At 37.6% G+C, this 12,743-nt stretch overlaps 1 protein-coding gene across 7 annotated transcripts in view; it reads right to left on the bottom strand.

Annotated features, from left to right (window-relative positions):
• LOC106870348 (protein retinal degeneration B-like) overlaps window positions 1-12,743 on the bottom strand; it is a 139,610-nt gene that overhangs the window by 54,368 nt on the left and 72,499 nt on the right. For all 7 annotated transcript variants that reach the window (XM_052976997.1, XM_052976996.1, XM_052976998.1 and 4 more), the window contains exon 3: window positions 2,379-2,511. In XM_052976997.1, the coding sequence (XP_052832957.1) occupies window positions 2,379-2,511 (133 nt within the window). The remainder of the gene's footprint in view (window positions 1-2,378; window positions 2,512-12,743) is intronic.

Genomic DNA, 12,743 nt, shown 5'->3' with positions numbered 1-12,743 from the left:
ATCATCATCATCATCATCATCATCGTTTAACGTCCGCTTTCCATGCTAGCATGGGTTGGATGATTTGACTGAGGACTGGTGAAACCAGATGGCAACACCAGCCTCTAATATGATTTGGCAGAGTTTCTACAGCTGGATGCCCTTCCTAACGCCAACCACTCAGAGAGTGTAGTGGGTGCTTTTATGTGTCACCCGCACGAAGGCCACTCAGAGAGTCTAGTGGGTGCTTTTATGTGTCACCCGCACGAAGGCCAGTCAAGCGGTACTGGCAACGGCCACGCTCAAAATGGTGTATTTTATGTGCCACCCGCACAGGAGCCAGTCCAGGGGCACTGGCAACGATCTATATGCCTTCTTTTTATTCTATCATTCTTTTAGTTGTTTCAGTCATTAGATTGTGGCCATGCTGGGGCACACACATGACTATCACCTGGATCAGCCAGGCTGTCCAGTGCCGAATTGGCTCTGCTGGCTACAGCATTTGCTCCATTCTCCTTGTGCTCTCGCCATTCTCTTCCATGCTGTTTCAAATACCTTTCTTAAATCATCTTCCCACCTGATTGGAGGTCTTCTGAGTGGTCCCTTCCATTCACGCGAGTATCACTCAACAATTGCACCGATTGTCTGTGAACCTTGCGACATGACTGGCCCATTGTAGCTTTGCATAGTAGAATTCTGTGACAATGTCCTTCACTCCAGTTCTATCCCTGATCTTCTTTCTTGTTCTGGATGTGATCCCTTAGCAAGTTTCCTAACGTCAACCTTTCCATGGCTGTCTGTATTGTAACCAGATGTTGTTCTTCTCAATTATACAAACGATTGCTGTTGTTGTTGTTGTTAGCACTCCGTCGCTTACGACGTCGAGGGTTCCAGTTGATCCGATCAACGGAACAGCCTGCTCGTGAAATTAGCGTGCAAGTGGCTGAGCACTCCACAGACACGTGTACCCTTAACGTAGTTCTCGGGAATATACAGCGTGACACAGAGTGTGACAAGGCTGGCCCTTTGAAATACAGGTACAACAGAAACAGGAAGAGTGAGAGAAAGTTGTGGTGAAAGAGTACAGCAGGGTTCGCCACCATCCCCTGCCGGAGCCTTGTGGAGCTTTAGGTGTTTTCGCCTCAATAAACACTCACAACAGCCGGTCTGGGAATTGAAACTGTGATCCTATGACCGCGAGTCCGCTGCCCTAACCACTGGACCATTGCGCCTCCACACACAATTATACACTCAGAAAAGTGAGCTAAGAGAAATGACATAGAATGGCTAATAGCATGTATCAGAACGCTATAGACAAATACCTCAAAACATAAATTCTCGATTTATTAACATTATCTCTGCCTCCAGAGGATGTGTATTAATTTCCAAATGGCACTTAACATCTGTGCCACTTGTGTAAAGGAAATAACCTTGAGAACCAAAGATTTCTCCAACACTGACATGCCATTAAGAAAAGGATAGGTTTATTGTCTGGAGACAGGAGGATAGTGGTGGACACGTGTTCCTAGTACAAAAGCTATCATCTGCACGACAAGTGTTTGACCTTATTGCAAGTAGCCTAGGGATGTAGACTTATAAAAAATGGAGTAGGATACATTAAGGCATTAGAGACAAGTAGAGCTAGTCTTAACTGACATTTGACAAATAAGAGGATTTTAATAATTCAAGAATTTATGTTGTACAGTATTTGTACACACATACACACACACATACCTATCTATCTATCCATCCGTCTGGCCGTCTGTCTGTCTGTCTATCTATCTAACTATCTATCTATCTATCTCTCTATCTATCTATCTATCTCTATCTATCTATCTCTCTATTTATCTATCTGTTTATCTATCTATACAGACATACACACTCACACACACATTTCAACAGGCAGAACCATTCCTCCTGACACATTAGTTTACTCTCTCCATTTTTTTCCCTCTCATCGTTTTCTGTCAAAGAGCATAGGCTCCAAATGTGAAAGACTTTTCCATTTTACCCGAGTGTAAAACTAACACACCTGTTTGTTGTTCCCTCACCTGTCTCTGTCTTTTGTTTTTTGTACATTTAAACCATGTGTGTATGTGTGTGTGTGTGTGTGTGTGTGTGTATGTGTGTGTGTGCATGAGTCTTTGTGTTTGTTCCACACCATTGGATGACAGCCAGTGTTGGTTTGTTTATGCCCCTGTATTAACAGTTCGACATAAGAGACCAATAGAATTAGTGCCAGGCTTACAAAAAATTTAAAAAAGAAAAAAACATTGGGGTCGATTCCTTCAACTAAAACCCTTCAAGGCATACCCCAGCATGGCTGTAGTCCAATGACATAAGTAAAAGGGAAGAGAAAAGACAAAAGACAAAATGATAGCAGGAATGAAACACATTACCTGGTAGATGACTTCCGATATGGTAGATCTTATAAGTATACTGGCCTGAGCCTCCAGGACCATTTTGGTATGGCTCATTCACCAAGATCTCGACACCACTTCCTGCACCATAGCTTTCCTCTCGACTTTTTTTCTAGAATGAAATACACAATAAAAGAAGCATAGAGTAGAAAATGCTGTGTTTTCAATCATTTGTTAAAAATTAGAGTACATATGATATAATACATGTGTAATCGATAAAAATGCCTTGCTATTGAAACATGTGTTGCATGAACTGAACTGCCATTGTCCAACCTTTTAACACTATTATATATATATATATATATATATATATATATATATATACACACACACACACACTTCAGGAAAGGAAAAGTTTGTATAAATACTAAACTTATTCCAACATCTCAAGATTAATTACAAGTCGCCTTTGAACTCAACATTTGCAAGAGGTGTTCAAAGTGGTGGCTATTAGCTTCCAGACATTTCTGTGTACAGTGAACTACTGCTTGGGCAACAATAACCAAAGTATCCAGTGGGATTGCTGCATGTGCATTTTCAATTTCTTGTGTTTGTTCTGCCAATGTAGTCAGTTTTCTGCGATACATGACTTTAAACTGAAATTCTTACCAGTGAATTACTTCTATGTAAAACAGAAATAATACTCAGGTAGGTTGAGGTGTGATATATTTCTTAGTGCAAGGTGGAGGTTATATGCGAGACAAAGTAGGTGAAAACAGTGCCCTACATATGACTTACTATTACCCAGTTGTCAGTACATTTGATTGGGCATTGATATAAGCGTAACTTAAATATGAATAAGCATAACTTAAATAAGAAATAAGCATAACATAAATTAACTGACTCCAAAAAGAATGTAGCGCATCGTTGTTACAGCATTTCTTTATTTCTTTTCTTCTGTCTTTCTGTGTGTGTGTGAGAGAGAGAGAGATATCATTATTTCATGTCCTATTTTCCAAGTTTGCCTAAGTCAGGTGAAATTTGCTGAGGCAGATTTTCTATGGCTGTTGACGAATCATGGCTTGTTCCTCCTCCATTTATTTCTGTCTCTAGCAACATCACCCAGGTCTTTCTCGCTCTGCACGTTCATTCTCTTCTTCATCCAGTCGAACATCTTCATTCTCTGCCTTCCTCTCGCTCTCCCTCCCACCAGCTTAGTCTCCACCATGTAACGCTCCATTCCGTCATCCTCTCTGAGAAAATGACCAACAAATCTCCACTGTCTCTCTCTCTCTGCTAGCATCCATCAACTGTCTCTTCATTTTCATCATCCTCTTCAACACTTCCACATTCGTCACCCTCTGTACCTACAAGATTCTAAGCATTTTTCTATAAAACCACATTTCTGCAGCTTTGAGTCTCTTCTCCATGACTTTCCTTATCGTCCAAGACCCACATCCATATGTTAGCACTGACCAGATGTAGCACTTCAATAGTCTTTTCTTGACTTCCATTCCAATTCTCTTGGCACAAAAAAATGCTCCTCATATCCATAAAAGTCTTCTTTATCCGACCTTCCATGTGATGTCATCCAACTTCCCAGATATATGAAACTGTCCTTCTGCTCTATCCCAGTTCCATTCACCATCAAGCAACATGCGGGTACCTGTGCTCTCTTGGTACAGACCATTGAGAAGGTTTTCTGGCAGTTAATCATCAATCCAAGCTTTCCACTCTCTTGCTAGATATACCTGACATCTAAATTCTCTCCTTGCAACTTGCTACTACTCTTCACTAGTCTCTCCAGCCTTGTCTCTTAACTTTTATAACTATCTACAGAACAATTCCACCACCATGTCATCCTCTTTTTCACTAGTACCTTGTCCAAACCACAATTTCAAGCCATCATCCTCAGTAAATACACCTGACATCCAACTTCTCTTCTTGCATCTTGATATTGCTCTTTGCTGTCCCTTTCAGCCTTTAGGACAATCTACAGCACTATTCCTCCACAATGTCACCTTCTTTTTAGCCGGCACCTTGTCCAAACCACAATTTTGACCTATCATCGTCAGTAGGTTATTCCAAAGAAACTCCCAGTTGTCCTCGACATTATTTTCTATCTCTCCCTCGACCTTATTAGATGTGTCGAATTAATTTGCCTCCAAACCTGCTGCTGGTTGCTTGCTCTTTCAATTTCCATTTTGTAAAGAAATCTTTTCAGGCAAAAACTAGTGAATTGTAATACTTCGTCTATAGAAAGTAGAAGCACAGCTGTGAGTGAAATACAACCGCTCACACACAGACACATTACCACATACACAAACACACACACTGATTGGAGCTGAAAACACATTAATATATTATAAGCAAACATACATAGACAGAGAGAACTTTGTACAGACACATCCATTTGACAGTGTTTGAGTGAAGATAATTAAAAAAAAGTGGTTCATAAACTAGAAAATATTTGAAAACGAATTCATTAAGGTCAGAGACATTTCGAAAGTTCAGACTGATCTATAACGATAATTGTTTATTAGCAAAGTCATATTTCATTGCATTCATACAATATTTTGTTCTAATTTACAAGACGTGTTCAAAGGTTGGTAAATGGTTGCAACTCGAATCAACTATTTTAATTATGTATGTAAACATTACTTTTAGTTTTATTCATATCTGAAACAAAACTCTTCTGCCATTGTTTAGCCATAGCCCAGCAGACATATGGTCGAATATATGCATATATGTGTGTGTGTGTGTATGTATATAAACGTATGCATGTAAATATATACACACATTGCATACATGTATATACTCACATACACCCCTTTTATCATTTACTTGTTTTAGTTATGAGGCCATGCTGGGGCACCACCCTGAAGAATTTTTAGTCAAATGAATTAATCCTAGATATGTACACTGGACAAACTTAAACCAAATATGCTGTGAAAATATGCAGATGTACTAATTGCCATATTCATTGTAATTGTCTTGTATATATGTATGTATGTGTATATATAATTATGTCAAGGACCTATGATCCTTTGAGGGATGCTAGCATCCTAGTTCTCTGGTTTATACCAGTGTTCAGTGAAAACTCAATATATTAGCTTTGCATTGATATACATAGGTATTTCAAATATTTATGAATGAGAAAAGGAAGAAAATGAAATTATATGGATTTCAGTATCTTCGAATAGACTGATATCTGCACATCAATTTCTCCATTTTCTTCTTTTTCTCATTCTATATATATATGTGTGTGTGTGTGTGTGTGTGTGTGTGTGTGTGTATGAATATGGAAAGCGGATGTTAAATGACAATGATGATGATATGTGTGTGTGTGTGTGTGTGTGTATGTGTGTGTGCGTGCGTGTGTGTGTGTTTTGGCCAAAGGCCACGACTAATTTAGTATCACCACTTAAAAAAGACACTTTATGATGTTTCATATTACGTTCTTTGGACACCATAGCCCATTCAAGTAAAGTGTTATTGTTTGTAGAGATGTATCTATATAGAGGTGGTTTATCTGAAATTTATTGGAGATATACATCCAGGAACCATTTGAATGTTATGAGATCTTTTTCTTGTCTTATGTCTTGGCATGTTAAAGAGAGCAGGGCCAGTTGAGGTGAAATAGATCTGGCTTAATGTTGTGATGTGTGGCAAGCATGGTTTTTGTAGAGGACAGATAGCACAGGGGAATTTCAAAGTTGATACTAACATCATTTGAGCAATGCTGTAGGAATATTTCCCACATAATATGAATGATATAGCTCTCACAGCAGCATTGGAGGGAATAAAGTTTGAGCTTCATATTAAAGGAGTAAAACATATCAAAATAAGTTTTTGTTCTCTTTCTTTTTTTCAAACTACTGTTATCAATAAATGACTCAAAACATTACTCTTTTACTTGTTTCAGTCATTTGACTGTGGCCATGCTGGAGCACCACCTTTAGTTGAACAAATTGACCCCAGGACTTATTCTTTGTAAGCTTAGTACTTATTCTATCGGTCTCTTTTTGCTGAACCGCTAAGTTACGGGGACGTAAACACACCCGCATCGGTTGTCAAGCGATGGTGGGGGAACAAACACACATACATATATATATATATATGTATATATGTACATATATACGACGGGCTTCTTTCAGTTTCCGTCTACCAAATCCACTCACAAGGCTTTGGTCGGCCCGAGGCTATAGTAGAAGACACTTGCCCAAGGTGCCACGCAGTGGAACTGAACCCAGAACCATTTGGTTGGTAAGCAAGCTACTTACCACACAGCCACTCCTGCGCATATATAAATTTAATACTTTATATTTGTGCTATCCCTATAGATAAATCCTGTCTATGTCTTATCTAACATCAACATAATAAAGTAATAGAACAACAGATAATGAGTCAAAGAGTCAAATAATTATAATATATTTAAGTAGTGAAGGGCAGTGGATTGGCAGAACCACTGGAATGTTTGAAAAATGCCTTGTAGTATTTGTTCCTGTACTTCACACTCTAAGTTCAAATCTCACAGAGGTCAACTTTGTCTTTCAGCTTTCCAAGGTTGATACAATAAGACACCAGTCAAGTTCTAAGGTTGAAGGTATAGACTAACCTCTCCTACCTCAAAAAGTGCTGACCTTATGTTTATATTAGAAACAATCATGCTTAAGCAGTATTTTTAACCCTTAACATTTAGATTACCCTATCAAATGTAATGATTATTTATTCACATTGTTTTGAATTAATCAAGCAATATCTCATAGGTTTGAGATTTCAATGATTGATTATTTTTAGACTGACATGGTAGAGTGAGAAACCAGATCTGGCTGGTTTGAACTTAAAATGGATAGAATACTTGGGCCAGATATGGCCAGTTTAAATGCTAAAGTGTTAAGTAATTGCTTCCCTGGAAAGAAAGAAGGAAAAAAAGAAAGAAAGAAAGAAAGAAAGAAAGAAAGAAAGAAAGGAAGAATTGCATAGATTTTGAGAGAGTCAGCACTCATGCAAATACTGGCTAACAAGGTGTATGGAAGGGGAATATTGCTTCAAGCACACATACACACAAACACACACATGAGCAAACACATACACATGCACGCACACACAGAGATAAAAACGTTGTTGTGGGTGCCACTGGACGATGGACTCTGGTGATGATGCTATTCCATGCTTTCTGATCCATGGCACTGACCTTAGCATGCTTGAGGTTGAGATGCTGCACCTTCAGGTCTTCTTCAATTTGTCTCACCCATGTCTTCTTTGGTGCACTGAGCTCGATTCTCTAGTGCATGGGTTGCTGTCAGCATAAAATCTGAATACTAAAGGATTAAATAAGGTGGACAGATCATAGAAGGATCCAACCTTCTTAACTTTTATATCTCTGCTCTCCAAAAATAACGGGATAATGAGTCTACCTATTGATAAATATCACTAATCTCTTCTGAAGAGGACAGTTACACACTAATTAAAAATTTAATTTAAGAAATTCCACATTGGATTCTAAAAAGTAAAAATCATCAAATCTATATTAAACAGATTACAAGTTACATGTCAAATTTATCTGCAGTTCAATTCACAATAACTACAGAAAAATTGATTAGAACCTGCTTAATAACATTTAGAAACTGAGGAAAAAGATAATTTCCAACCCAAATATCAAAGACTGTTTGGAACCTCTTTTACCTAAATAACCTGTCTGTGTGCAAGAACCATAAGACAGATTTTGGCCCTAAACCAATAATTTTGATTGAGCAATTCTACTAAGATTGACGGAAGGCATGTCAGTAAGCATATCCTTGATAAAATAATTGCTAAAATAAATAAAAAAAGGTTTCACTTTTATCTCTTTGGAAGAGATTAAATGGCTGAAGGCAATCTCTGATAAAAATAGATGCAAATATTTCCAGTTCAATATTTGTGAATACACCTCAATCACTCTACCCATATTGACTAACAAGCAATTATGTTATATCTATCGCCAACACCGCAGAGAAATAAATTGAAAACATTATACACGCTTGAAAAATGGTTGTGAAATATAATTTATGGATCGATAACAAACTCATCAAACCCTTCAGTGTGACCAAGGATTCTGCAGAAATCAACAACATTGGTAGTCTCTATATCATCATCATCATCATCATCGTTTAACGTCTGCTTTCCATGCTAGCGTGGGTTGGACGATTTGACTGAGGACTGGTGAAACCAGATGGCAACACCAGGCTCCAATCTAAATTTGGCAGAGTAAATGAAAATCTGTTTTCCTGGAATCAAAGACAGTTTTTATTGAAATGACAAGCTTTAATTCTTAGTGATGTAATCTCATATGTAACCAATGGACTAAGAAAAAAATCTCAGCAACTTCTTTAAACCACTCTCGGAGTGGTTGGCATTACGAAGGGCATCCAGCTGTAGAAACCTTGCCAAATCAGATCAGAACCTGGGGCAGCTTCCTTGTTTACCAGTTTTCAGTCAAACAGTCCAACCCATGCTAGCATGGAAAGCAGACATTAAATGATGATGATGATGATGATGATGATGATGATGAAATAAGCATTTTACTTAATACACATGTTGTGTATTAAGTACTTTGCTGTAATTGATAAGATGTGTCAAGCTAAGTAAAACAGCTGTCTTCCACACATCCAGGCTTGTTCTTTCAGGTGCTGGTTCCACATAAAAAGCACTTGTGCTATTCTATAGCAATCACTTCTGTTTCCGCTAACAGATTCTTACAAAAAACACACACACTTGTAACAAGGCAAGCCAGAGTTCAGATTGATACTTAAGGTTTTACACCAACATGAAATGATATGACAAATTTCAATCTGCAAAATTCTGATGAAAACATTATGCATTATCTTTAGTACTGATCACTGTTGAGAACCATTGCTATAGACCCTACCCCTTTCTTACAGAAATTATTGGAGCAAAACTGACACACTTTACACAAAGTATAAAGCAGTAAAGTTGTTTTATGAATGAATCACTTTGAATAAATGACAAATCATTACAACAGATAATCCACTCCAAACTGTCCAGATTAGTCAACATGTGACATTGAAATCTAATCTTAGATTAAAGAGATGTAATATCCAGTTCAGCTTAAACTCCACTTTCGTCCCCTGCCACACACACTAATGATGCTGGTCATTGCCACTGACCTTGCAACAATCATAATTGTGACCATTGCTGGTAGCATGATCTTCAAATGTTGGGCATCACAGAGGAGATGACAAGAGATGGAAACCGTTTGTAATATGCTGTGTTTGAAAAGACCTGTTAAGTCAAGTGAAACTGTAGTTGTGACCATTATCGGTTAACCCAAGTGAAATGGTAGCTATGGCTGTTGCCAATGTCATGTAAATGGCACCAGTGGAATTGTAGTCATGGCCGTTGCTAGTGTCATGTAAATGGCGTCTGAGCTGGAGGCATGGAAAAAGCACCCATTACGCTCTTGGCATGGTTGGCATTAGGAAGGGTGTCCAGTTGCAGAAACCAAGCCAAAAAAGACTGGACCCTGGTGCAGTTCTCCAGCTTACCAGTCAAACCGTCTAACCCATGCCAACATGGGAAAACGGATGTTAAATTACGACAATGATGATGATGATGAATCCAATTTCCTTTCCTGTATTTGTAAACCACCTATTTTTTTTTTTTTGATTTCAATTTCTTGAAAGAAACACTTATAGTTTTTATCGTTTTTTTTCAAGTACAAAGTCTCGTTTCTTCTCCACTAACTCAATTGCAATACTATAACTAGCATCTTGGAAACTGAAAAATATTTCATGCAAGTCTGTAATTTCAATGTTAAACATAAATAAATTTGATTCCAAATCAACAACTTAAGCCAAACTATATAATGCTACACTACCAAAATGTTATTCTCTGAAAACAAAAGAAAACTCCATGTTTCACATCCAAAATGCATGTAAAGTTAGCCTTTTGTTATTTCTAAATTCCACTCAATAACAATGTATGAAACAAATCTGTTTGCTGGTTTTCTAAACAGATTACTAATTAGTGCACTATAATGAATTTATACAGTGCTAATCAAACAGACTGGTTTCCTTTTACATATTATCAAAACAATTATGATAATCTTAATCCCATTCAGGTTGTTAGTAAAGAAACAACTGTATGAAGCTCGTATTGTATATGATTCTATACCAAGTTCAACACAGAAGTGTAATGTGACTACTGATATTATCTAAGAGAATAGCTGCTGTCATTAGAAAGGACTATAATCTGAAATCATGTTTCTTCTTATCTTGACACTTGACATAAAAGTCACTCTTAAGTCAAAAACCACTTGAAATTTCAACTGTTTAGATCTCAAATATGGATTCCTGGATAAATTTTGTTTCAGAAGACAAACCACTGAGTTATTTTGAGACCTTCTATTTTCCTAGTTATTCAGTTGATTGCAAAAGTGGTTGTTGTGAAATGGTCCTTTTGGCCAACAGTGTGATGGTGACATGTCTATCATGCAATGCCAAGGCAAGGAGATAGTAACACACACACACACATACATACACTATATATATATACATACATACATACTTGCAGATGTACATACATATCTACCTACTACCTACCTGCATACATACGTACATACATACATATGAGCTGATGTGCAGTGCAGTAACAAATGCTACCATCTACTATTAAGGCCTGTTATCCATCATCCTTGTGTTATATTTTCCTTGTGTATGTGTATGTGTGTGTGTGTGTGTGTGTGTGTGTGTGTGTATACAACAGGCTTCTTTTAGTTTTCATCAACCAAATCCACTCAGAAAGCTTTGAGTGGGACAGTTGCCCAAGGTGCCACACAGCAGGACTGAACCTGAAAACATGTGGTTAGGAAACAAACTTCTTACCACACAGCCACAGCTGTACAAAAGCATCCCAAGAGACACTCTTTTGCTCTATAATGATCACTGTTCAGGACCATGATACATGACAAAAGCTATAAACACATTATACATTCAGTGAAACAGTTAACAGCCAATCAATAATTTAAGCTGACACCTTAACCCTTTAGCATTCAGATTACTCTGTGAAATGCAATGCTTATTTATTCACATTGTTTTGAATTAATCATGCATTATCTTGTAGCTTTGAGATTTTGATGATGTGATTGTTTATTTCTTGAATGTCATTGTAGGTTAGGTGTGGGAGGCTAAATCTGGTCAGTTTCAACATAAAACAGGTGGAATATTTGGGTTGGATATGGCCCAAATACATATGACACAATAATCTGAATGCTAAAGGGGTAAAATAATGACACTGAGAAATTTCCCAAGGACGCTTGCTGCAAGAAGAATATATAGCTAAGTGCAGGATACCATAATTAATGTGGTGAGCCAAAAATTAGTTTCCATCAATTGGAAATATACTTGGAATGAGAAGGACAGTCCTAAGTGTTAATGAAAATTCACCTGAAAAAGGTACAAGGGAGAAAACTGAGGTTTCAGTTGACCAAAAGTTATACAGAGATATGTAAAGGTGAGGTTAAGTCTAATACACACAAGCACACACACACACACACACACACATGATTGCACTTGATCTACATACTCACACACATGCATGAACAAACATACATGCACACACACACACATACACACACATTGATAAATGTGACAAAGTTAAAAAAGTGTCCCAGACAAAGTAAGGATTAAATTGTGAGGGAAAGATTAAGAAAGATTAGTTAGTCAATTGCTCACATGGCTCACACCTGCCAGGTATAATTACATAATTAATCAGGCATCATAATATGTGCAGCTGCTTGCAATGAGATGCGACATTTTAAGTCCTACATCTTTATTTTGTGAATCACTTCATATTTGGTCAAGAAATCAATGGAATTAACGTTTCCTGGCAACAGAATGTTCCATTACATATCCCTGCTCTTTCTTATACAAGAAGCAAGATAGAAAGTGTATTGATAGTCGAGGAGCTAAATATAGAAGTGGTTATAGAGCTAGCATAGTAGCTATAGTAAGGCAGATGTAGTTGTAGTGATACTTATGCAGCTTTAAATAGACATGGTTAGTATTGATAAAGTAGCATTAGTATGAGAAAGGAGGTGACGTATATGAGGGGGGGGGGCTGAAAAGTTTCTGATTTTGGGGCAAAAGAAGATACAGGAGGATCAGTTAATTATTCCCTTCTCAGATTCACACACTTATTGCAGTGGTCCTTCAGTTTTCCGAGGCCCCATAAAAGAACCCAGAAGAAAGTTGGGCTTCCATCTCGACTCTTCACAACATCCTTAAAGCTAGGAACTGTTCAGCACCCCTCATGTACACACACACACATAAACACACACATCCGAGTTTGTATGATTTTGTATAGAAGAATATATTAATCAATAAAATTCCAACTACGTCTGAT

The sequence above is a fragment of the Octopus bimaculoides genome, chromosome 26 (assembly GCF_001194135.2).
Source record: "Octopus bimaculoides isolate UCB-OBI-ISO-001 chromosome 26, ASM119413v2, whole genome shotgun sequence".
Taxonomy (NCBI): Eukaryota; Metazoa; Mollusca; class Cephalopoda; order Octopoda; family Octopodidae; genus Octopus; species Octopus bimaculoides.
This window is presented reverse-complemented; position numbering and strand designations above follow the sequence as displayed.